Source organism: Protomyctophum parallelum, assembly GCF_964188405.1.
Source record: "Protomyctophum parallelum genome assembly, chromosome: 18".
Taxonomy (NCBI): domain Eukaryota; kingdom Metazoa; phylum Chordata; class Actinopteri; order Myctophiformes; family Myctophidae; genus Protomyctophum; species Protomyctophum parallelum.
This window is the reverse complement of record NC_139716.1, coordinates 18,517,948-18,542,947: the sequence shown is the minus strand read 5'-3', so window position 1 is coordinate 18,542,947 and position 25,000 is coordinate 18,517,948. Positions and strand designations below refer to the sequence as shown.

At 46.4% G+C, this 25,000-nt stretch overlaps 1 protein-coding gene across 6 annotated transcripts in view; it reads left to right on the top strand.

Moving 5' to 3' along the window:
* LOC310875888 (phosphatidylinositol-binding clathrin assembly protein) overlaps positions 1 to 25,000 on the top strand; it is a 103,033-nt gene that overhangs the window by 66,856 nt on the left and 11,177 nt on the right. Inside the window, exons 10-15 of one of the 6 annotated variants that reach the window (XM_083789318.1) lie at positions 1,747 to 1,870; positions 7,673 to 7,809; positions 8,611 to 8,708; positions 12,977 to 13,087; positions 23,601 to 23,765; positions 24,256 to 24,288. In XM_083789318.1, the coding sequence (XP_083645444.1) occupies positions 1,747 to 1,870; positions 7,673 to 7,809; positions 8,611 to 8,708; positions 12,977 to 13,087; positions 23,601 to 23,765; positions 24,256 to 24,288 (668 nt within the window). Of the gene's footprint in view, positions 1 to 1,746; positions 1,871 to 7,669; positions 7,810 to 8,610; positions 8,709 to 12,976; positions 13,088 to 23,600; positions 23,772 to 24,255; positions 24,289 to 25,000 lie in introns of all 6 variants that reach the window. The other 5 variants (XM_083789316.1, XM_083789317.1, XM_083789315.1 and 2 more) reach the window with 5 other exon arrangements.

Genomic DNA, 25,000 nt, shown 5'->3' with positions numbered 1-25,000 from the left:
TGGGGGGCGGGGCAGGGTGATGGTACATACACATAGCACATACTCCTACAATTTACAACTTAACACATTGAGTGCCACTGGGTGCCACGTGATCAGGGGCATTTTTGTACTATGAAGCCATCCAGTTGTCGACCATCTTGGATGCTAGCAGTAACGGCAACAATGCAAAGTTAGGCCAGTCCTTGCTCTAGATGTTCCCATCGCGATCACCGGATAATCAGAAATGTCCACCGAACATCGCCGATCTGTTCAAAACCACGGACGGTGGTGTAGTTTCTGAGAAAATAGCGTACAAAGGCTGAAACAGAAGCTAATGGCTATGGAGCAACAGAAACGGTGGCCTAGCAGCCGTGTCTAGGCACCGGAGTGATTCCAAAATGAAACACAGCGAGGCTTTCTTATAGATATTAAACACCTTAAGACTCGTCATGAGTGCCCTGCATAATTAATTGTAAGAGCGACTTACAGTAAGCTAGGTAATACATGGTAATACATCAAATACATAAATAGTCATCACAGATCATAAGCAAGCTGAGAGGCAACAGGGAGTGTCGGGCGAAAACGTGGGCTCCCTTGAAGAAAAAGATTATATACAATATTTATTATAATATAATATATAAAAGACAATATAGTGTATGTGGTTAATGTATGTTTTTGTAATAATAATCGAAATCTACAAAGTAACTAGTAACTTAAAGTTTTCATATAAATGTAGCGGATTAAAAGGTACAAGTTTTGGATCTGAGATGTAGTGGAGTAGAAGTAAAAGTGTTGGAAATTAGAAATACTCAAGTAAAGTAAAATACCTCAAAATTGTACTTAAGTACTTAGCTGTACAATAACAAAGCTATTAAGCAGGAGAGGAACAAGCAGGGGCTCAATGAGAGGAGGAAGCAGACTATTAGGGGCCGTTTTTCACGCCAAGCACGATTACTACGCTCATTATGTGAGCGTCGTCCAACACTGAGGAACGATAATAGCGTTCTGTAAACCAGTGGTTCTCAAAGTGGGGTCCGGGGACCCCCAGGGGTCCTTGAGGGAGTTCCAGGGGTCCCCAGCTAAATGATAACGGGTCCATTTGGTTCCATTTGTAGTTGTACAACAGTGATTTTACTATTTAAATTGGGGTCACAGAGATAGAAATGCCATTAAATGGAGCTCTGTAGACTAATATGCATATCAAACTGGGAGTCCTTGACATTAAAATGGTTGAGAATCACTGCTAAAGCCGTAAAAATCGACTCTTATGGGGGCCCTTGGCATATATTTTCAAATGGGGGTCCGCAAGCTATCAATCATTTGGCTGGGGACCCCTCAAGGACCCCACTTTGAGAACCACTGCAATACCTGGAAGTTATGCTGGAACGCCTACCGAGTGGCAAAAAACAATTATACAACAGGTTGTGGGCGAGTTCCTGCAGCATCGCAGGCGTGCATTATGACGTTACCCGAGTTCCTGCAGCATCGCAGGCATGCATTAAGTAGGTTAAACCACCCCCTCTCGTGTAATTTTGCTTAATTGAACCAGTTCAGAGTGTTTCCACTGACAATGAATGAATGAAAAAACATGGCCGCCGGTTCCGTGAAAGCACCACGGTTCCAGTTCTACAACCTATGTTCTTTTTGGTGGGGGAAAAAAGGGCCTTTGAGAACTACTGCTAACAGTATAAGGGTATTCACAGACGTCTTGTACTATACTCCTAACTCCTTTGTCCTCTTGTCTCCTGTGTGTGTTCTGTCTTGCAGAGCGTCCACTCTGTCCAGTGCCGTGTCGTCCCTGTCCTCCACGGGGATGTCCTTCAGCCGCATGGACGAGAAGGAGAGGCAGCAGGCTCTGGAGGAGGAGCAGGCCAGGCTGCAGGCTCTCAAGGTGAGACCCGGGGGTTAGGGATAGAGACATGCTGCAGGCTCTGGAGGAGGAGCAAGCCAGGCTGCAGGCTCTCAAGGTGAGACCAGGGGGTTAGGGATAGAGACATGCTGCAGGCTCTGGAGGAGGAGCAAGCCAGGCTGCAGGCTCTCAAGGTGAGACCAGGGGTTTAGGGATAGAGACAGGCTGCAGGCTCTCAAGGTGAGACCCGGGAGTTAGAGATAGAGACAGGCTGCAGACAGGCTGCAGGCTGTTGTGAGCTTGTAGATCAGCTATTTTCACAGATTATGTTGTGTACAGGGGGACTAAAGAACTGGTTCATTCCATAGTTTTGGAGCAAGAAGAGAGAAGCGTCTGGGATGTGTGTGGATCGTTGTGCCGGCATGTTTTAGTGAAGGTTTTCCTGCCAGCCTCCGTGTGTTTTGTATTTTGCATTTTGTATGAGTCTGGACAACTCGGCTACCTAGTAGTTAACAGGCACAAATTGGAAGGAAGCACAGGGATGCATTTTGGTTCCCGGGACGCGGGTGCTTTTCATTGTACCCAGAGGAGATAAATCAACACACTGTGACGTATCTCTAACTGCCTGCTATAGAAAAATGTAGCCTGCCATCGGGGAAGTGGATGAAGAAACAAAGACCAGCCATGCGTCAGTTGCTTCAACAATAGCCCCGGCACGCACACGTGCACACACACACACACACGCATGTGCACGCATGCACACACACACACACACACACACACACACACACACACACACACACACACACGTGCACGCACTCACACTCCATTGTGGTATTGAAATAATGTTACTAAAACACTGCTTCCCAAACCATTTACTCATTTACCGCCGACACGCCCATCTGGTGTCCGAAAAGTGTACTCCAGGACCGCCGCCCAGGCGAAGCTCTTAGTTTTGAAAGCCGTTTCACTCGGAAATCGAGACACCAGGAAGTGAATTATCGCTATGTAACGGGTCCCGCGATTGTTATTTAATTCACCCAAAACATACATTTTGTAACCAGGGATAATATCGTCTAGAGAAATGAGCCAAAAATTGAACTAGTTTTGAGCCAAAAAGAAGATACAGAGATATTTCGATTCTTAAACCTGCGTCTCCATAGACAGCATAAGCCCTGCGTCCCCATAGACAGCATAAGCCAGCGGATGTGTTTCTGTTATGAGCGTGTACAGAAGTTGTGAACCGTAATCAATTGATATTAAAAATAGGCGTCAAAAGGCGAACTCGGTGCCACACAGTGACCTATTCAACTCTGCTGAGTCAAGTTCACACATCTGACCCTCACTCTGAGAACCACACAGTGACCTATTCAACTCTGCTGAGTCAAGCCGAGAGAGGAAACGGAACAACGGTTCTGCTTCCGCTGAATAACAAATGAGCCGCAGTTATTTTCCCACCTTTGACAACATAACAAACATAACACAAGCAGCCTAGTACAGTAGGTGCTCGGAAGAAGTGATAGGGTGGTCCACACACGCATGCGCACATGCACACGCACACACACACACACACGCGTGCGCACACGCACACACACACAGACAGTGAGAGTGTCAGCATAAAGACCAAAGCCTTGTGTCTGGCAGTGCACACTGCACTCATGGAGAAAGGTCAAAGTGTACAGTGTGTGTTGTTGACATTTGTGGGAGCCCTGCAGCCTCACGGCAAACTGTCATCCACTAAGAATGTCCAGGCTGAAGACCAGGGGGAGCGTGTGTGCGTGCGTGTGTGTGACGGTGTGTTAACATAATGTTAAATGGGCTCACAACCTCACATGCCTGCAGAATTTCTGTGTTACGTGTCAGTGTGTGTGTTTGTGTGCGTGCGTGCGTATACTTGTATTACTATATTTTTTAGTCCCCACAAGTGTAGTCTAGAATAGACATTTTGAGGACAATTTGTTTAACTTATACTTGGGTATTGCAAACGTGAGCCGTGTACGTTGAGAGTCGATGTTCGGCTTTAAGGTTTAGGGTTAAAAGTAGTAAAATAAAATTGTACAAATGGCGTTCATTAAATGGACGTCCCAAAAATTTCAATGTCCTTGCTAGTGTAGTAATACAGACGTGTGTGTGCGTGCGTGCATGCGTGCGTGCCTGTGTTTGCAGCGTGTACTATGGACCGTACACGTCCATGGAGGCTGTAAATAATGCTGCAGTTTATTTTGGTATTTGTTTATCTTCCTGCATCGCCCCGTTTCTGCCAAGGTCCAGAGAGAGGGGGAGGGGAGGGGCAGGGAGAGGGAGGGGGGAGGGAGAGAGAGAGAGGGAGATGGGGTAAATGGTGCATTTATATAGCATTGCATTTACATAGATTGTGCATTATTACATTCACCCATTCACACACACATTCACACACCGATGGCGGAGGAAACCATGCAAGGCACCAACCTGCACACCGGGAGCAATTAGAGGTTCAGAGTCTTGCTCAGGGACACTTCGACACTAACTCTGGGGGAGCCCGGGTTTGAAATGGGAAACTTGCGGTTCCCATCCGGTCACTCTACCCCTGAGCCACTGCCGCCCCAGGGGGAGAGAGAGGGGAGAGAGAAGGAGAGACAGAGGCTGACTGACTGACTGATGTTTAGAGTGAAATAGATGAGTAGGGAGGATAGGAGGGAGGGTGAAATGGAGAGCGAGAGATAGATAGAGAGTTTTAGGGTTGCTGGGGTCATCCAAATACTCTGGGCCAGCTGTCTGCACACTCTGTTGCCCATATGGGCAACACACACACGCACGCACGCACACACGCACACAAGACAGACACAGAATGCACAATCAGAAACACTTGTACACACATAAGCACAGAGAGAAATACACACAAACATACTGTAGAGATACTGAAACACACACACACACACACACACACACACACACACACACCAGAGTCCAGCACTCAAACAATAGCAGCAGCAGCAGAAGGTCACTGCTACACCGTGTGAATATAAATGAGCAGGATTAGAGTTCCATGCGTCTCCCCATCTATTAACCTGACCAGCATGCACACACACACACACACACACACGCAGACACAGAGGCCTAATGTTAGGTGTGTAAAAGCATGGGATGGTCTCGTCTTAACGTTTTGTTTGAGAACAACGAAGGTTCTGTCTGTCAGGTGGAAACCTCATTATGTCCAAAAGTGCAGTTGTGGGGGGAAAAAAAGTACTTGCTCGTTTTACTTAAGTAAAAGTATAAATACTGCTAAGTAAAAGTATCATTACTGTGAATGTAGAAATACTCTGTTACAGGTCAAACTTCAAAGTCCGGAAGTATTGGCATCAAAATGTACTTAATAATAGTCAAAATCTGTAAAGTAAGTAACTAAAGTTTTCAAATGATTGTACAAGAATTGAGAACACGATTCTCACACAATTCTACATTTTTCCATGAAAATATGTGTTGCCTTTGTCTTTAGTCTGTAGTTGCTGAATACTACTTTCAAAATGTGGCAGCTGGAGCCAACTACCGTGGCTTTAAACAGACATCACCAAAGTGCTTGAGTTAAACCTCTCTTAAAGTCTCTCTTGTAGCAAGAACAAGAGTAACTAAAATAAATTGGACTGCCAACTAGTGCTGTATGATTCTTGCTGGGCGGGAACCCATTTGGGTTTTTAACTAAGCATTATGTTATACTTGAGCTATTGAAAAATCGTAAAAAATGCGGCACAAATCATTGAATATATATATTCTTTCAGAAGACTTTTTATTTATTTTTCGACGTCAGGCCTAAATGGGTTAACCCATTTTGGGCGGGAACCCCTTTTGGTGTTAGCATTATGTTGTGCTTTAACTATTGAAAAATAGCAGATCTACAAGCTTGTAGGTCTGCTATTTTTGAAAAATCGAAGAACGACTGACATAGAAACAGCTTTTTCAGAAAACTGTCAGGATATAGAAGATATTTTTTTAATCTGATCTCAGGTCAGAATGGATTAATTTATTTTTGATGAATTGTGCAGCAATAGTGCCTCCTGCCTCTGCGGCCGGTCGGGCTTTGAGGCTCTAGCCTCTAGCGCTACAGCCTGCCAGGACGGCAGCAGATGAAAGGAACGGTCCACAATGCGCTGTGGCTGATGACGGTCCTCCTACATAATCCTATGGGCTTTGTTCTGACACAACATCCTGGATCATACCAAGGAAGCTCTTAGAAGGAAGTGAAGTGGTCACGTGACTGGGCTGCGCCATGACACTTTCATGGACACTTTCACGGGAGCCAAACTACACCCGGAAGTTCGGCAGAATGCACTGGAGCCAATGAGAGCTCAGTGACCAGCTCATGAACAAACATTATTTATGAATGACTGAGACCTTTTGTAAAGTGATCGCTTCTGGAAAATAAAATAATATATATAACACGTTATTTTAGGCTGTCTTGTTTTTTGACGTGCATACTACTTAATGTGATTTATTTTTTCAAAGAGCAGAGAGCAGCCCAGGCAGAAAACTTACTATGTGCTCTTCTATAAATACCTCAATAAATATAAATAGTTATTAAGTCGAAAAACAACCACTCGGAAAAAACGTGTGATATCACTTATGTCTTCTTTCATATTCCTGAACCAATTATATGACAAAGCTCGCAATCGTTCATGTATAATGTTTGTTATGAGCTGGTCCAGCCGGCTCCATTCACTGCCATGTATTCATTGCACTACCGGTGTGAGTTTGGCTCCCATGAAAGTGTCCATGAAAGTGTCATGGCACAGCCCAGTCACGTGACCACTTCACTTCCTTCTAAGAGCTTCCTTGGATCATACATGGGCCACATGCGGCCCCCACCTTCACTCAGTGTGGCCGTCAGAATACTGACATATTATTGATTTAGTAGTATTATGAGCCGCTTTAATTACAGTCGAAGTTAGCAGCTTAATGAGTAGTATTACAGTGCTATTATCTTGTCCAATGTCCAATGTATTTGCATGTTAGTTCATAAACTATGAACTATAATTTAAGGCATTTGAAATTAAAGAAAATGTTTAACTTTTCAGGATTCCAATTGAAAAATAGCAACAAAAAATAATAATCCAGGATTTCAATTCAAATAATGGTCAAAGTTGCCCTGCACTCCTGTCCTGGATGGAGGGAGCTGATGCTCTGGGCTGGTGTGGCAGCATGACCATCTGCAGCACGCCTGCAGCTGAGAGCATTAATTATTTAATTATAAATAATTAAATATGTATATGCTGCGTGGGAAATGGTGCTGCACGAATAATCGGGGAAAAAGATCTAGATTCGGACACCTACAGTATGCGATCTCATTTATACATTTGAGCAAGAATTGTGCAGCTCTAGTTGGCTGTCCAATAATTTTTTTAGTTACTCTTGCTGTATGTTTTCCTACAAGAGAGAGACTTTAAGAGAGGTCTAAGTGAAGCACTTTGATGTCTGTTTAAAGCCACAGTATTTGTCTCCCAGGTGCCACATTTTGAATGTAGTAATGTTCAGCAACTACAGACTAAATAAAGACATAATTCATTCATGAACATAAATAAATAGATGCAATCTTCTTGTGGAGGAAAATTGAGATTGACATTTGAGCAAGAATCGTGCAGCGCTAAATGTCTCAGAACCCGTCCTGTTGTGTAAAATCCACTTTTTCGCCAGAAAAAAGATATATGTCCGCCAACTGGAAAACCGTTGTGATTCACCACCAGTATACAGCTCTGGTCAATAGGACCAGATCAGATTTTTGTTTAAAAAATATCAAGGCCTAAAGATTAATTTTTTCCTGTGTGTGTGTGTGTGTGTGTGTGTGTGTGTGTGTGTGTGTGTATATGTCAGCAGGACCAACGGCTGAAGGATGTCAACATGCAGACTCCGCCTTCGGCGTCGCCTAGCAGCCAATCGATAGGCAGCGCCAACAACAACCACGTCACACACACCCCAGAGATGTTCAGCACCCCCCCGCCGCTAACCAACAGGTACGCGCATGCACACACGAGAGAGAGTGTGCTCGCACACGTTTTTTATGGCTGGAAAATGGAAATTAAGAGTTTACATAGTTTGCATTCCTGGGGGTCCCCAGCCAAAAATGTTGAACACCTGACTTAAGCCCAGCACACACCGGGTGCGCAGCGACGCGGCACAGGCGTTGCCATGCGGCAACGCCTGGAAAATAGAACGGTGGCGTATCGGAGCGCCAGGCGAGGCGTGAACGTGCGTCGGATAGGGATAGGTTCATTGAAAATAACGGAGGCGGCTGTTTTGACGCGCGGCGCTCGCAGACGGTGTGTGTAGGGCTTGAGGGTACCTCTAAGTGATTAATGGGACCACCCTCAGACTAGACGCCTGCCAGTGACCCACACACACACACACAGAGAGAGAGACAGAGAGAGAGAGAGAGAGAGAGACAGACACACTAAAGGGGGAGGGGGAGGGGGAGGGATGACAGATAGATGGTGAGATAGATAAGAGAGAGAGAGAGAGAACAGAGAAGTGCGCGCGCAAGGGGGCGGACAAGTGCAACAGTGATGGAGAGAGGGATGACAGTGGGTGGTGGAGAGATGATAAGTGTGTGTGAAGAATGGAGAGAAGCGTAGGGGAGAGAGAGACAGAGAGGTGGCCAAGAATAGAGGGATGAAATTAGTGATAGCACGGAAAAAGAGCGGGTGTGTGTGTGTCTGACAGCGTGGTCGACGGACGTGCATGTTCTATTCACAGAGAACATCTCTCTCTCCTCTCTCTCTCTCTCTCCCCTCTCTCCTCTCTCTCTCTCCCCCTAGTGCTCCCAGTTTGAACAGTGACCTGTTTGATCTGCAGCCAGCCTTCATCCCCGCCGTGCACACTGCTCACATGTCCAACGCCAACAATGCCTGGGGAGGTACGAACACACACACACACACACACACACGGTACACATGCAGACAAGCACGCGTTTACACACAGAAAACACAGATGTCACACACACAAACTACTGTCTCCTACCTCTACATGTGGAGGTACATGCAACCACCAGCACACGCATCCACAGATTCCACACCATGCACATACACACACACACGCACGCACGCACGCATGCACACGCACACACACCTGAGTTAATCACCTTTCTCCGAGTGAGAAGTCTCTCTATTATTATGAGTGTTGAGACGTTTTTCTGGGAACCGTTTCCTCCCCCCCCCCCCCCCCCCCCCACCACCACCACCACCATTTGCCTTTCCGCCCCTTCCATCCATCCATCACTCTACTCATTTAGTCTGTGCATGAATTCCATTATGCACCAATCCATCCATCCATCCCACCCTCCATCCATCCATCCATCCATTTCCATTCCATTTGTCCATCTATCAAAGTCTGCATTACTTTACCCAGACATGATTATATGTGTATTGTGTATGTCGTCATTCAAAGTGCATACACTTAACCCTTTAAGACCTGAGACCAGATTCTACAAATGTCTTCTAAATCATGACGGTTTTCTTTTTTTCCCCCCTAAATGTTTATCCCACGATTTTGTAACCCATTCTTTTTCGCTCGGTGTCAATTATCTAATGTAATCCTGGGCTCTACAATCCGTCTACCAACCTGGGGAGAGCAACGGACTGACCTCATGCTTCCTTCAATGCATGAGCGTCCAAGCTGCTTCTTTTCAGCTGACAGGGGGAGTTTCCCCGGTTGGACTTTAGCGAGTGGAAGGAACACGTTATTCCAACCAGTTCCTTTACCCTCCATCAGGCACAAATAAACTATGCTTCTATGTCAGTGATGATCAAACTATTTCATGTCATGGAAAAAGTTTGCTGTTAAAGAATATATATTCACAGATTTGCAGAAATGTTCATGTTTTTTCAAAAATACCAGATCTATATCTGCTATTTTTCAACAGCTAAAGTATAATATACTGGTTAAAGTGGTCAAAAGCTACGGATGCGTTATGTTCCAGGTCTTAATGTGGGTCGCGAGGAGTAGATTTTCAGAAAGAAAAACATATATATCAAAAGATTTGACTACATAAAGACTTCAGCCATTTTCACTATAGTTCGGGTCCCGTAAAATGTCTCGTTTTGGTCTCGACTCTCGAGTTAAAACATTTGGGGAAAACATCTACGCTGTCTCATAGGAGAGCTGTAGGCAGTTCAGAAACCCGTCTTACAGTGACATCATCGATGGGGAATCCAAGCTACTGTAATAGAAACGGCAGGCTTTCTATTCCTGAAAAGTTGCAATGCGATAATGGAAGCCATCGTTCTCACACTAATAAAAATCTAAATGTTTTTGTAAAAAAATCTTGTTTAAAAAAATAAAATAAAAAAGCCTAAAGATGATGTCACTGGAAGACGGATTTCTGAACTGCCCACAGCCCTCCTATGAGACACAGAAAAAAAATGCTATTTTATCATGAACATTAGTGAGGACCAATTATATGAGGATAGGTTGAGAAGTGGTGAAGTCGTCCTTTCATTTGAAAACATACCTGTGTTCCTAGTAAGTACGGTCAAACAAGTGAAAACAAACATATACACACTGAGATACAACTTTGAAATGGAAAGGCCGTGACCTTTCTGCGTCGCTCCAACTCATTTTGGAAGTGCTACGATGCGTATCGCCGCACCAAAATAGAAGTGAGCTGTGAAAGACTCAGCATCAACAGGCTTACACAAACACACACACACACACACACACACACACACACACACACACACACACACACACACACACACACCTTGACACCTCCAGGGTGGCAGCAACAACAGCCATTTGAATTCAATGTGTGTGTGTTTGATGACGTGAGCGTCTGACACTTTCATTGTCCCGGTCTTTTAGCCTATTCCAAGTTGGGTTATACTTCATCTTTTTCGTGCAGCCAAATTGCATCTGTAGAACTGGCATATTGTGGTGTTGCTGTCGGGCAGTGACAGTCTTATCTCCATATTTTTATTCCGTACTCTGTGTAAGTGTGTATTGATCCATACATGGGCAACTGGCGGCCCAGTTTTATTTGATTTCAGCTGTTACAATTGTAACACATAACCCGCTTTAATTAATTTAGTCTATATTTGTAGCTTAATAACTAGTACTACAATTTTATTGTCTTTTTTATGTCCAATGTATTTGCATTTAAGTTCATAAAGTTACTAAATACATAGTAAGTAATTATACTTTTCAGGATTCCAAATTTATAAAAGGAAAAAAATAATAATTCAGGATTTAAATTCAAATATAGCAAAAATAGCAGATCTAAAAGTGCAAAACATGTCGCACTGCAACTCGTTTTGAGCTTTTAGATCTGAATCTGATATGTTTTATTCTACAGTACTGTATGCAATGTGGCCCTCTGGAGTGAGTGTGGAACTATAGACCGATTCCGTACCGGTTTCATGGTCGCAGCCTACGTATTTCCTGTAGGCGGACTCGACGTAGCTGCGGGGGTAAAACCCTCACCAGGCGCACATCTTCCACTACAGTGAACGGCAGAGTGACTGATGTTAGTTTGCCTCAAACTTTACTCCTTTACCTGCTTTTTTACTAACACTAACATTACAAAGATGCCCAGAACATCGAGATGAACCTGTGTAGTTTATGGCTGCTCCAACAGTAGTGGCAACATAACAAATAAAATAAAACGGAATGTCTATATCCACCGCGATGGCTGAGACCAGAGCCATTGAGCAATGGTTGAGACAAAGCAGTGAAAGATACATAACGCCAGTCTTACCCAATACCAAATATTTCTGTTTTATTAACACAAGGCTGCTGTACTTTATACCTCATACTTTAAATGCTTAGTATGAGGTATAAAATACAGCAGCCTTGTGTTCATAAAACAGAAAGATTGGGTATTGGGTAAGACTGAAATTATGTATCTTGCAGGATTCTTCACTGCTTTGTCTCAACCATTACTCAATGGCTCTGGTCTCAGCCATCGCGGTGGATATTAGACATTCCGTTTTATTTTATTTGTTATGTTGCCACTACTGTTGGAGCAGCCATAAACTACACAGGTTCATCTTGATGTTCTGGGCATCTTTGTAATGTTAGTGTTAGTAAAAAAGCAGGTAAAGGAGTAAAGTTTGAGGCAAACTAACATCAGTCACTCTGCCGTTCACTGTAGTGGAAGATGTGCGCCTGGTGAGGGTTTTACCCCCGCAGCTACGTCGAGTCCGCCTACAGGAAATACGTAGGCTGCGACCATGAAACCGGTACGGAATCGGTCTATAGTGGCCCTCTCCAACTTCAAAGTTGCCCACCCCTGTATTGATCCATAATGGCATACTGTAGGTTATGACAGGTTGCAGTGATGAAACAAAAAGTAAAACTACAGTGAAAGTTGCCAATTAAGTCTCAAAAATGATCCACGGCTGTACAATCGCCAAGGCTATTTTGAAACATGCCCTCTGAAACGCTCCAACCCACTCACTGACTTGTGCGTCACGCACTTCATTTTCTTCATTTATTGATATAGATTTTTTATTTAACCAGGAGATTAAAGCAAATATTCCTTGTCAAAGGAGACCAGGTCAAGGGGGTGGCGGTTGTACTAGAGACATTAAAGAATAAAACAACAATTAAACACAGATACATGAAAGAATAAAACAGTAGTCCAGCATTAACAAACACCCCTTACCAAGCACGAGATAATACGGTAATAATCACAGTCGATGAAATGAACACTGGTAACGCTGTATGTCAGTGGTTTTCAACCATTTTCATTTCAAGGTCCATTTTGTATTCGGCATTTGAGCCACAGACCACCAGTTGATGACATCTAGCCTCTCAGACCCAATCGTTGGATACGATTTTGTCCACAATTCCATGTTGTATTGATGTGGTGCCATTAGGAGAGATAACAGGCAAACCTTGATCAACATAGCAATTCTACTACATTCTCTAATCGATGTAGACTTCTTGTAAATTAAGTAATGCAGATTTCTAACAATAATTTAACTCTTGAGAGCGTAAGATGAAACCAAATGGACCCATAAGGGTCCATTTTGTTTCATTTTACGCTCTCAAGAGTTAAAGATCTATATAAGGGTCCATCATGGGTTACCAACTCTCCATCATTTACCTTGGGGACCACCTGGAACGCCCTCAGGGACCACTGGTTGAAAGCCACTGCTGTATGTAACCACTGTCTGCCTCCCTCAGGTATGGAAGCTCTCCAGCAGACGGCTCCAGCCATGACTGTAGATTTTGATGCAGTGTTTGGGAGTAAACAGGACGTCCCTCCCAGTAACAATGGCACACACTCGGCAGCCGGTAAACATTCCGTCTCAGCCGCCCATAACTCCGTCCGTCTGACTAACTGACCGACCGGACAGAATTAAGACTTAACCGTCCGCTATTCACGTGGTGGTGGTCATATAATTCAAAATGGCAGCCATGTGAATATGGTCCATCCTTTCTGGTTTTAACCGGCTTAGTGCTTGAACTAACCCCCGCTGCTGACTTTTACCCAATAAATCTATATGGCTTTTAACTGTGCTCTTATAACTAATTTATAACAATGGTCATTTGAGAGGGCAATTAACTTCCAATCAAATCAATCAATCACTGTCTTATTACTTATCTGTTCATCTTTCAGCACAAAAAAGGTTGACTTGACCAATTAGCAGGTGAATCTGTCAAGATGTGTCATTGTATATTGCATTATTTAAAAGTGAATTGATGGGGGGAGATATTATCCAAAAAGAAAGTGAAATGACCCTACACACACACACACACAATCCTGTTGCAAGCATTATAATCCTTTTCATCATTTCTACAATGAATTTCATCATCATTATATCATTACCATTATCATTCACCACCATCATCGTTTCCTGCTTGACTTCAAATCAACATCACAATCATTTCAAACATTAATGTTAATGGACTCAGGCAAGCGGTAAACCTGTTGGACGGCACGGAACGGTAAAAAGATTAAATATTTTAACATTGACGCCGTCTGCCGTTACCGTCGCCGGTTCTGGCTGCCGGGCTGCCGTGCCGTCCTGTTCCTTTTACCGTCCTGCTCCATTACCTCGTAAACACGAGTTAACATATCAAATGCATAGAGATTGTTATCTAGGATCATACTGTAAACCAAGAACCTATTCTTCTGCCTACATGCGTCAAGTCGTCAAAAGTCGGGTTTTTGGTGAAAGTTCCTAATTTTCGTTGTTAGTTATTTTATTGACTTTTCCGTTTTTTAAATGTCAGCTGACTACTTTGAAGGGTTCGTGCCAAGCGTGTTAGCTCCGTATAAATAAAAGTTGGCGCCCCGAAATATCCATATGTGAGTGTTGCTCTTCTCTCTTCGGTTCCTTTTGTGTGGATTTTAACCAAGGGTATACTAGGGAAAATGCTACGGGCTAAGGTGGGGTCTGGCCTTCGGGGTGGTTAAAGTGGACTTATTTAACCTCACCTGTCCCCTGCTCTGCTCTGCTCTGGGCTGCTCTGCTCTGGGCTGCTCTGCTCTGCTCTGGGCTGCTCTGCTCTGGGCTGCTCTGCTCTGCTCTGGGCTGCTCTGCTCTGCTCTGCTCTGCTCTGGGCTGCTCTGCTCTGGGCTGCTCTGCTCTGGGCTGCTCTGGGCTGCTCTGCTCTGCTCTGCTCTGGGCTGCTCTGCTCTGGGCTGCTCTGCTCTGCTCTGGGCTGCTCTGCTCTGGGCTGCTCTGGGCTGCTCTGCTCTGCTCTGCTCTGGGCTGCTCTGCTCTGGGCTGCTCTGCTCTGCTCTGGGCTGCTCTGCTCTGGGCTGCTCTGCTCTGGGCTGCTCTGCTCTGCTCTGGGCTGCTCTGCTCTGCTCTGGGCTGCTCTGCTCTGCTCTGGGCTGCTCTGCTCTGCTCTGGGCTGCTCTGCTCTGGGCTGCTCTGCTCTGGGCTGCTCTGCTCTGCTCTGGGCTGCTCTGCTCTGCTCTGGGCTGCTCTGCTCTGGGCTGCTCTGGGCTGCTCTGCTCTGCTCTGCTCTGCTCTGGGCTGCTCTGCTCTGCTCTGGGCTGCTCTGCTCTGGGCTGCTCTGCTCTGGGCTGCTCTGCTCTGGGCTGCTCTGGGCTGCTCTGCTCTGGGCTGCTCTGCTCTGCTCTGGGCTGCTCTGCTCTGCTCTGGGCTGCTCTGCTCTGGGCTCTGCTCTGGGCTCTGCTGTGGGCTGCTCTGGGCTCAAGGAGTCAGGGGACTCTATAGAGTCCTGCATTCAGGCTGGCTGGTCCTGGTGCTTTTTGGCTTTGTGCAGACTAACTGCTGCTTCTATAAATAGAGTGTTGCCACAGACACTACGGCAGTACCATCTGGGCTCTGTGTGTGTGTGCGTCTTGTCTTGATTTGTGTATGTCTACTCCTGTGTATTTGTGTGGGTGTGTTAAAGGGATTGTGACATTAAAAAAAGGTTTTGGAATTGTTCTTGTTTTTTTTAGGTTTTCTAATCTCAATTGCACCCAAAAAACATTAACATTCAGTATATTTTCTGTGATCTGGGGTTTTCTGTGCCATAAACAGGTGCTCTGATTTGCCGGCAGTAAGTGACATCACTTACTGCAAATCCCATATATGTCAATGGGATTTGCCAGCAGATGTCACTGTTTCACTGTGTTGCCTGTTTTCATTGTAGCTCAAAAGGCCCAAAAAAACCCACAGAAAATCCACTGAATGTTCAAAGTTCAGGTTTTTTGGGTGTAATTGAGGTCATAAAACCTAAAAGAAAAAAGAAAAAGAAAAGAAAATGAATGTCATAAAACCTTTAAGTGTCTCCCGTCTTTATCTGTAGGTCTCCTCCTGTATGTGCATGCGTGCGTACACGCATGCTTGCCAAGTGTGCATGTCTCATCATGCGTGTCTGGCTGCGTGCACGTGTGTCGTCTCACTCTGTTTCATCTGTGTGTCTCTCTCTGTCTCTGTCTCTCTCTCTCTCTCTCTCTGTGTGTGTGTGTGTGTGTGTCTCTTCATATCACTGCCTCTTCATCTTCCAATCCCCCTTCACAAGGCGAGAATCACTCAGGCAATACTACTCCATCTGCTCCTCTCCTCTCCTCTCCTCTCCTCTCCTCTCCTCTCCTCTCCTCTCCTCTCCTCTCCTCTCCTCTCCTCTCCTCTCCTCTCCTCTCCTCTCCTCTCCTCTCCTCTCCTCTCCTCTCCTCTCCTCTCCTCTCCTCTCCTCTCCTCTCCTCTCCTCTCCTCTCCTCTCCTCTCCTCTCCTCTCCTCTCCTCTCCTCTCCTCTCCTCTCCTCTCCTCTCCTCTCCTCTCCTCTCCTCTCCTCTCCTCTCCTCTCCTCTCCTCTCCTCTCCTCTCCTCTCCTCTCCTCTCCTCTCCTCTCCTCTCCTCTCCTCTCCTCTCCTCTCCTCTCCTCTCCTCTCCTCTCCTCTCCTCTCCTCTCCTCTCCTCTCCTCTCCTCTCCTCTCCTCTCCCGTCCCGTCCCGTCCCGTCCCCTCCCCTCCCCTCCCCTCCCCTCCCCTCCCCTCCCCTCCCCCCCCTCCCCTCCCCTCCCCTCCCCTCCCCTCCCCTCCCCTCCCGCACTGTTTGATTGATGTTATTTAGGGGACCATTTAATGTAATCTCGCATAACGTTCTTGCACGGTGAACTTTTATTTTGGAGGGCGGCCCGTAACCACATGAAAGCAGCCCTATTCTGGGCATGTTGGACTCGCCGTGATAGGCCAACGTTCTGCAGATTATTATTATAAATTATTTTGGAACCCTCTCAAGTGACCCTGACTGAGGGTCCCTGGACTGGACCCCACTTTGAGAACCATTGACCCAGTACATAAACATCACCAAAATAGTCCCCATTGGAATACTTTGGGAATAGGAATTCAACACAGTAATGACTCACTGGGTAAGTGGGCCTTCGTGGAGACATGCCCCGCCCCCTACACCTATTGAGAAAAAATAAAACAGGGTCACACGACCTTTAGGAAAGATAACCTGGCATTACAAATGACCTAAACGTTTATGGTGTGATTTAAACAGGTTCGCTACCGAATCCTATTTGTTTTATACGTTTAATTCGCCGTTTTTTGATCACTTTTAAGAAATACCGGCTTTGTCGCGGACATCGTGGCGAGGACGACGCTTTATGATGACGTAACCGGAAATCGACCGATCACTGGCTTGCAAGGGCTTCTGGGAAACTGAGTTGAATGCAAGACAACGGGGTTTCATATAGCCGCATCCATCCGCCATTGCTCTGTGTTGTTGTTCCGCATCACAACGGTAGATTCTTTTTCGACTCAGTAACAAACAATTGGACTATTTTCAGCAGGATTTTCATGAAATGGAGGTACGATTAAGACGCCGTAATTCTTCAAAGGTTAGTGTAAACATTGACAGGGACCGTAACACCTATATAATAAAAGTGTCACCGTGAGGAAATCGGCACCTGCACTGGCACCACTATGGCACCTGCACTGGTACCACTATGGCACCTACACTGGTACCACTATGGCACCTACACTGGTACCACTATGGCACCTGCACTGGTACCACTATGGCACCTACACTGGTACCACTATGGCACCTGCACTGGTACCACTATGGCACCTGCACTGGCACCTCTATGGCACCTGCACTGGTACCACTATGGCACCTGCACTGGTACCACTATGGCACCTGCACTGGTACCACTATGGCACCTGCACTGGTACCACTATGGCACCTGCACTGGTACCACTATGGCACCTACACTGGTACCAATATGGCACCTGCACTGGTACCACTATGGCACCTGCACTGGTACCACTATGGCACCTGCACTGGTACCACTATGGCACATGCACTGGTACCACTATGGCACCTGCACTGGTACCACTATGGCACCTGCACTGGTACCACTATGGCACCTGCACTGGCACCACTATGGCACCTGCACTGGCACCACTATGGCACCTGCACTGGTACCACTATGGCACCTGCACTGGTACCACTATGGCACCTACACTGGTACCACTATGGCACCTGCACTGGCACCACTATGGCACCTACACTGGCACCTCTATGGCACCTGCACTGGCACCACTATGGTACCTGCACTGGTACCACTATGGCACCTACACTGGCACCTCTATGGCACCTGCACTGGCACCACTATGGCACCTGCACTGGTACCACTATGGCACCTACACTGGCACCACTATGGCACCTACACTGGCACCACTATGGCACCTACACTGGCACCTCTATGGCACCTGCACTGGTACCTCTATGGCACCTGCACTGGCACCACTATGGCACCTGCACTGGTACCACTATGGCACCTACACTGGTACCTCTATGGCACCTGCACTGGTACCACTATGGCACCTACACTGGTACCACTATGGCACCTGCACTGGTACCTCTATGGCACCTGCACTGGCACCACTATGGCACCTGCACTGGCACCACTATGGCACCTACACTGGTACCACTATGGCACCTGCACTGGTACCTCTATGGCACCTGCACTGGCACCACTATGGCACCTGCACTGGCACCACTATGGCACCTGCACTGGTACCTCTATGGCACCTACACTGGCACCACTATGGCACCTGCACTGGTACCTCTATGGCACCTGCACTGGCACCACTATGGCACCTACACTGGTACCACTATGGCACCTGCACTGGTACCTCTATGGCACCTGCACTGGCACCACTATGGCACCTGCACTGGCACCACTATGGCACCTGCACTGGCACCACTATGGCACCTGCACTGGCACCACTATGGCACCTACACTGGCACCACTATGGCACCTACACTGGCACCACTATGGCACCTACACTGGCACCACTATGGCACTCCAGTCAGGGCTTTCTCCCACGTAGTGTGTCACTGCGTCGTGTCATGCTACAAGCTTGTACATATCTGCTAGAAAAATCGTGAACATTAATTGTGCAAATCTTTGAATATATTATTTTAAAGTGAACATTTATTTGCTTCTGGGGGTCCCGCCTGGATCACAAGATATTGTGAGATGGGGGTCCGTGGCCAAATAAATATAATTGTGGGGGTGGGTCCTTGACCTTGAGAACCACTGACATACTGCAGAAACATACTGTAGGTTTTTCAGAAAACTTGAAGATTTAGAAGACACTTGTAGAATTGGCCTCAGGTCTTTGGGTTAATCACATACTGTATCGCAGCCTTATTTATTCACAAAGACAATGAGAACATCATTAACATTCCAGTTAATGTGGAACTGCCCCAGTCCTTCTGGGATTCCCCAACAGACTGGGGAAGGAGTTGGCTCAGAACACAGCTAGGTGCTGCTGGCTGGCCTTGCCCTGGTTGGTAATAAGCAGCCATTGTGTGAGCTGTTGAAGGTCAGGGTTTTCTGCTCTCGTCTGGGCACTCTGGTTACTTTACTCCCAGATCAACAGCAGTGTCTCCTGAGCCAAGAATCCTGCCAAACCATCCACAGTAACCTGCGTGTTGTTTGGCCTTCAGCATGCAGCGAGGATGCTCCTATACAGCTTGCTTTATAATAATTACGCTAGTTTAATGTACTGTATAAGTGTATAATATGGCCTAGTACAGAGAAGAAGCATTACTTCTGATGCATTACTGCATCGAAGGTAATCAACAAACTGTCTATAAATGCGCCACATCTCTGTACGTCATGTAATCCACGTAACTCGAGAACCGGTGTCGAGTCCGTCGGATCGCCGGTTGTCCAGAACCAGCACAAAAGCCCCTGCCCGGACAGGGCCCCTACAGTACCCAGGCTCTGGACAGGGCCCCTACAGTACCCAGGCTCTGGACAGGGCCCCTACAGAGCCCAGACTCTGGACAGGGCCCCTACAGTACCCAGGCTCTGGACAGGGCCCCTACAGTACCCAGGCTCTGGACAGGGCCCCTACAGTACCCAGGCTCTGGACAGGGCCCCTACAGTACCCAGGCTCTGGACAGGGCCCCTACAGTACCCAGGCTCTGGACAGGGCCCCTACAGGCTCTGGACAGGGCCCCTACAGTACCCAGACTCTGGACAGGGCCCCTACAGAGCCCAGGCTCTGGACAGGGCCCCTACAGTACCCAGGCTCTGGACAGGGCCCCTACAGTACCCAGGCTCTGGACAGGGCCCCTACAGTACCCAGGCTCTGGACAGCTCCATACATGGAGCTGGCCTGTTCTGACGTCTGCATAGACGTCCATATTTGGGCATGCCTTACAAAGAACACCATATATGGGCATACATTTCCAACTTGCATCGTTCCAAGTAGACCAGTGCCCAACGGGCACCGCTCTGGTACTATAAAACCTGGTCAAACATTGTTTTTATAGTACTGGCCAAATAATTGGTCAAATCATATAAGAAAGAGGCAAACAATTGTGAACAACCTTCAACAACGCCTCTGCGTTGTGAGCTTGTAGATCTGCTATATTTTCACAATTATCTGTGGAACTGAGTCAAACTAAGTATAAATACAAAGCTTTATCCTTCCCTCCCTCCCTTCCATTGAGTTTATCCTTCCCTCCCTCCCTTCCATTGAGTTTCATTAATTTCACTCGGTGTGATTGACAGGTCATTAACAATAGCGTTATCAGGATCACAACAACAATAACACTCCAATTATAGCTGAGAAGATGAAGAACGGAGGAAGATTCTACATTTGTACCTCCCTTTCTCAACATTTTCTTCATATCTCTCTCTCTCTCTCTCTCTCTCTCTCCCCCTTGGCCCATATCTATTTCCCACCCCATCATCCTCTTTCACGCTCTCCAGTTTCTACATGCAACCCCTCCTCCCCTCTCTCTCTCTCTCTCTCTCTCTCTCTCTCTCTCTCTCTCTCTCTCTCTCTCCCCCTCCCTCTCTCCTCTCCCCTCCCTCTCTCTCTATTTGCTTGCCTAGCAGGAAACTGTGTTTTTCTGTCTACTGTGTCAGCACCACTGTCAAACGAACACACCACTTCCTAACTAAATATTATCCCTCTCTCTCACTCCATCTCTCTCTCTCTTTCCGCCTTGCTTCGCTCATTTTCTTCTTTCTTTTTTAATCCTTTTCCTGTCCTTGTCTTCCCTGGTTGCTGCCGTAACCTTTTTTTTTTGAGGGGCGATATGCATATGCCCAGCTTTGTGTGTCTGAGTGTATGTACAGTACCATGGAATGTGATGATGTATGATGATAAGAGTGCCCCTCACTTCACTTTTAGTGTGATTTTTACAGTACTTTAGTTGATAGGGGTCCCCCAGTGCTCTATGCTAGTGGTCCGGGGACCACCACTGGTCCTTGAGGGGGTTCCAGGAGGTTCCAGCTAAATGATGGAGAGTTGGTAACCATGAATTGGACCCTGAAGCTTCTGCGTTTTTCCGTCTATTTTCCGAAAAACGTGCCCAGTGTGCAACCACCTTTATAGATCTTTAATAATTTCTTTCCCATGTCCGGACTCCGTATACATACCCAATGGGACGTTATTTGCTAGGTCCGTATATATACTCTGTGTATATAATGGTTGAGCCCCACGGCAGCTTTTAACATAGATCCGGTTGCTATGCAACGCCTGGGTCACCACCAGCTATGGGATGTTACATCTGATGTCCGTTTACCACAGTTCAAAGGAGGATTTTCAAACCTCCATAAGTCGGAATCCAGGAGAGGTGTCCTTGGTGGATCTTAGCCAACGGATAACAAAATATTCTTTCGTTTCTGGTCTGAGAGGCTAAATCTCATCAAATGGTGGTCCGTGGATCAAATGCCGAATGAACAATGTGCCTCGATATGTTTGTTTTTTTGAAAACCACTGCTCTATGCTATATCTATATCGGTTTGCTTTTTCCCCTCATTACCAAAAATAGCTGATCCACAAGGTCACAACGTGTCGCTGCGAGCTATTTTCCACAAATGTTCGCCTCACAACAGGGAGACTATAAAGGTGCACGACACGTGGTTAGGAGTTCAAATAGAAACCTCAAAGTGGAGAAACTCCACACTTATAAATAGAGCACCGAAGTCTGAGGTCAATGTCGGTAGTGGGCACTATTCCACGGGCTCATGTATATTTGCATTGTAATCCCCATAGGGGTATTTTAGATCGCCTCAAGAACTGTGAATAAACAAATGATCCTGGCCGTTTCACTCATATGGATATGAATAATCAACTGCTGCCCAATTAGTTAGATTTTCGCTAGAAACAGACAGTATCAAATACGACAGACTGTCTGTCTTAAACGATACCGAGACACCTCCCCGACAATATCGCCAAGACAGTTTGTTATACAATGCTTATACAGATAAATATTGTGGAAAATTGTTGAAAATTGTGGATCTATTCTACAAGCTATTTTCACTTGGCCAATGTTTGACCAGTTTATATAGTACTGTGTAGTTTGTTGATTACTTTTGATACTAGAATGGTCTTTTATTTTTTTTATATTATTCTGAAGGTCTTAAATTGTCACTTCACTGTCTTCTGGGGACCCCCCAGTCAGGTGGGGACCCCCGTGAGGGTCCTGACTTACAGGTTGAGAAGGTGTCATGGTCGTTACACACACACAGCGGATAAACGTTTAGAGGAAAACAACCATCACTGTTGGTGGGAATTCTGCATGAAGCCTAAATTGTACTCCGTCGCGTGCGGGAAAGATATAGCTTGTAGATCAGCATTTTTGGGGGTATAAATCAGGCTTAGGACTGGCAGCGGGTTCCATTCCTTTAGTAGCTCCATAAATAAAGCACATCACTGACTCTGACTTATGTGCGACGTGCGTGCCTGTGCTCGTGCACGACACGTGCGTGCGTGTCCGGGTTAATTCCCAGCACTTCTTTATCTGTGTAAGTGGTTGAATGGTGACATGCTGGGGACTATAAAGTGCTTCATCACGCTATTCTCTAATCCAAGACTTTTTTAATCTTATCTGTCCATCCTCGTTAGACTGTTGCTCTACAAACCCTCCTTCCTTCACCACATCCTATCTTGTTTTTATACTTCTCCCACACATACCGCACCACAATGCACACGAACGCACGCACACACGCACGTATGCACATTCTCTACGTTTGCAGCATTAGAGTGATATATTGCTTCTCACCATTAGCTGGATGAGTGCTGGCATGTGGGAGTTGTTAACACAGGCAATTATCTGCTCATGCAGTAGGCTGCACACGCACGCACGCACACACACACACGCACACACAGTGTACACACACACACAGTGTACAAACACACACACTGACACAGAAAACACACACACACATCTGTGTTTGTCAACCAGAAATTACTGCTGTCTCTGTCCACAGACCAGAGACAATGAGATGAATGTGTTTTTTTCACCAAGCTCATTTATTTTCTCCTTTTTAATCTTTTCCTCTCTGGATTGCTCTCTCTCTCTTCCCTGTTCCTTTGTGATTGTCGCACGCGCGCGCGCACACACACACACACACACACACACACACACACACACACACACACACACACACACACACACAGATGGTTGCAGTGCTGAAAGCGTGCTAGCTGTTGGTAGAGGATGTGAAGTTGTGAACACAGATACAGTGATTTAGATCATCTTCTACAACTTGACGCTATCACGTCTGTCTGTCTGTCTGTCTGTAAGTAAATATATATCTATCTTGCTCTCTTTGTGAGTCACCTCAAATCATAACCTATCATAATCCGTGTCAGCTTTTGTTTGATTCAACATTAACCTGTATTGTTCGTCTGTACGAGCGTGCGCGTGTGTCGTTGACTTATGAATACGGTTTTGACGGAAGCAACAGCTGTACGTATTTGTCTCTCGTCATCACACAGGGCCCTGCGTACTGCGGGCCGTGGGGCTTAAGCCCCACTAAGTTCCATTGTTTATCCGGGCCTGTGTGTGTGTTCAGGTTTTGACGCCCTAGGAGAGCTGATGAAGCCCACGGTCCCAGCGCACCTGGCCCACCACCACCACCACCACCACCTACAGCAGCCTCCACCAATGACCATCCACCCTGTCGGGGGCAAGATGCTGGCCAACGACCTCGACTCCTCTCTGGCCAACCTCGTAGGCAGTGAGTGTACGGACGGACACACACACACACACACACACACACACACACACACACCAGCATCAGCTGACATGCTCCAATCCAATGAGACGTCGATGAATACCTGATTCCTTAGCCCACTTGAAAAACATGGATTTACACAACAGTGATGATAGTGCTGTCAAACAAATCTATGAAGCTATTCATGAAATCAGCACAATTCTGTACAATATGTAGTGTGGGGTCATCTCTCTGTCTCTCAGCCTGTAAATCATTGAACATTGAATCGATGTACAGTACAGGGGGGACTAGGTTTTAAATGGTTAACTGTCTCTGCTTTGTGTTGATTCCTCTCCATTTCATTCACGCCCCATCTCCTCTCTATTTCTCCCCCCCCCCCCCCAACTTCCTCCCCCCCCCCCCCCCCCTCCCCCAATCATCTGACTCATATAACACACAAAGTATTAGGCCTCATTGTTTTCCTTTTTTTCTTCCGCTCTCTCTCTCACTACAGATCTGCAGTTCGGCGGGACCGTGGCCAAGAAGTAAGCCTCAGAGAAACCTATATAGTGCAATAGTGCTGTGTGTGCAGCGTGTGACTGTGTGCGTGCGCCGTGCGTTAATTGCGTGCGTGCGTGCGACGGTGTGTTACTGATGGTTCACACACAGTGTACTGTTCCTCTCCCCTGACGATATGAATAGGCTTTCTGCCACGCTACCTCCTCCTGTGAATAACGCTGCCAGCTGTCTTACCTGTGTGCGTAACCACTGGTGTCCACCAGTAGTCCTTGAGGGGGTTCCAGGTGGTCCCCACCCTAAATGATGGAGAGTAACCAAATGGACCCTTATAGATCTTCTACTCTTGAGAGCGTAAAATGAATGGGAGGCATAATCGCCCGTTCTTACCTCACGCTGATTCATCTAAAGTCTCTCTAGAAGCGTTTATATCCCAAACGAGATGCACGCTGAAGTCAGACACTTCAAACCATGGAGAGCTCCCTAGATTTAGAGTTACGAGCCTTTCTAGTGGAGCCTTAAACAAGGAAGTGAACGGCAGTGCACATGCATGAGTACGCTACAAGAAGTCAACACAATTAGAGAATGTAGAAGAATTGTTGTCTCTCCTATGTGGTACCAACATCAATACAGCATGGAATTGTGGACAAAATCTTATCCAACAGCAACAAAATATTTCACCTCTCGGGTCTGAGAGGCTTGTCCGTGGCTCAAAAGCTGAATAAATATGAAACGGGTTCAGT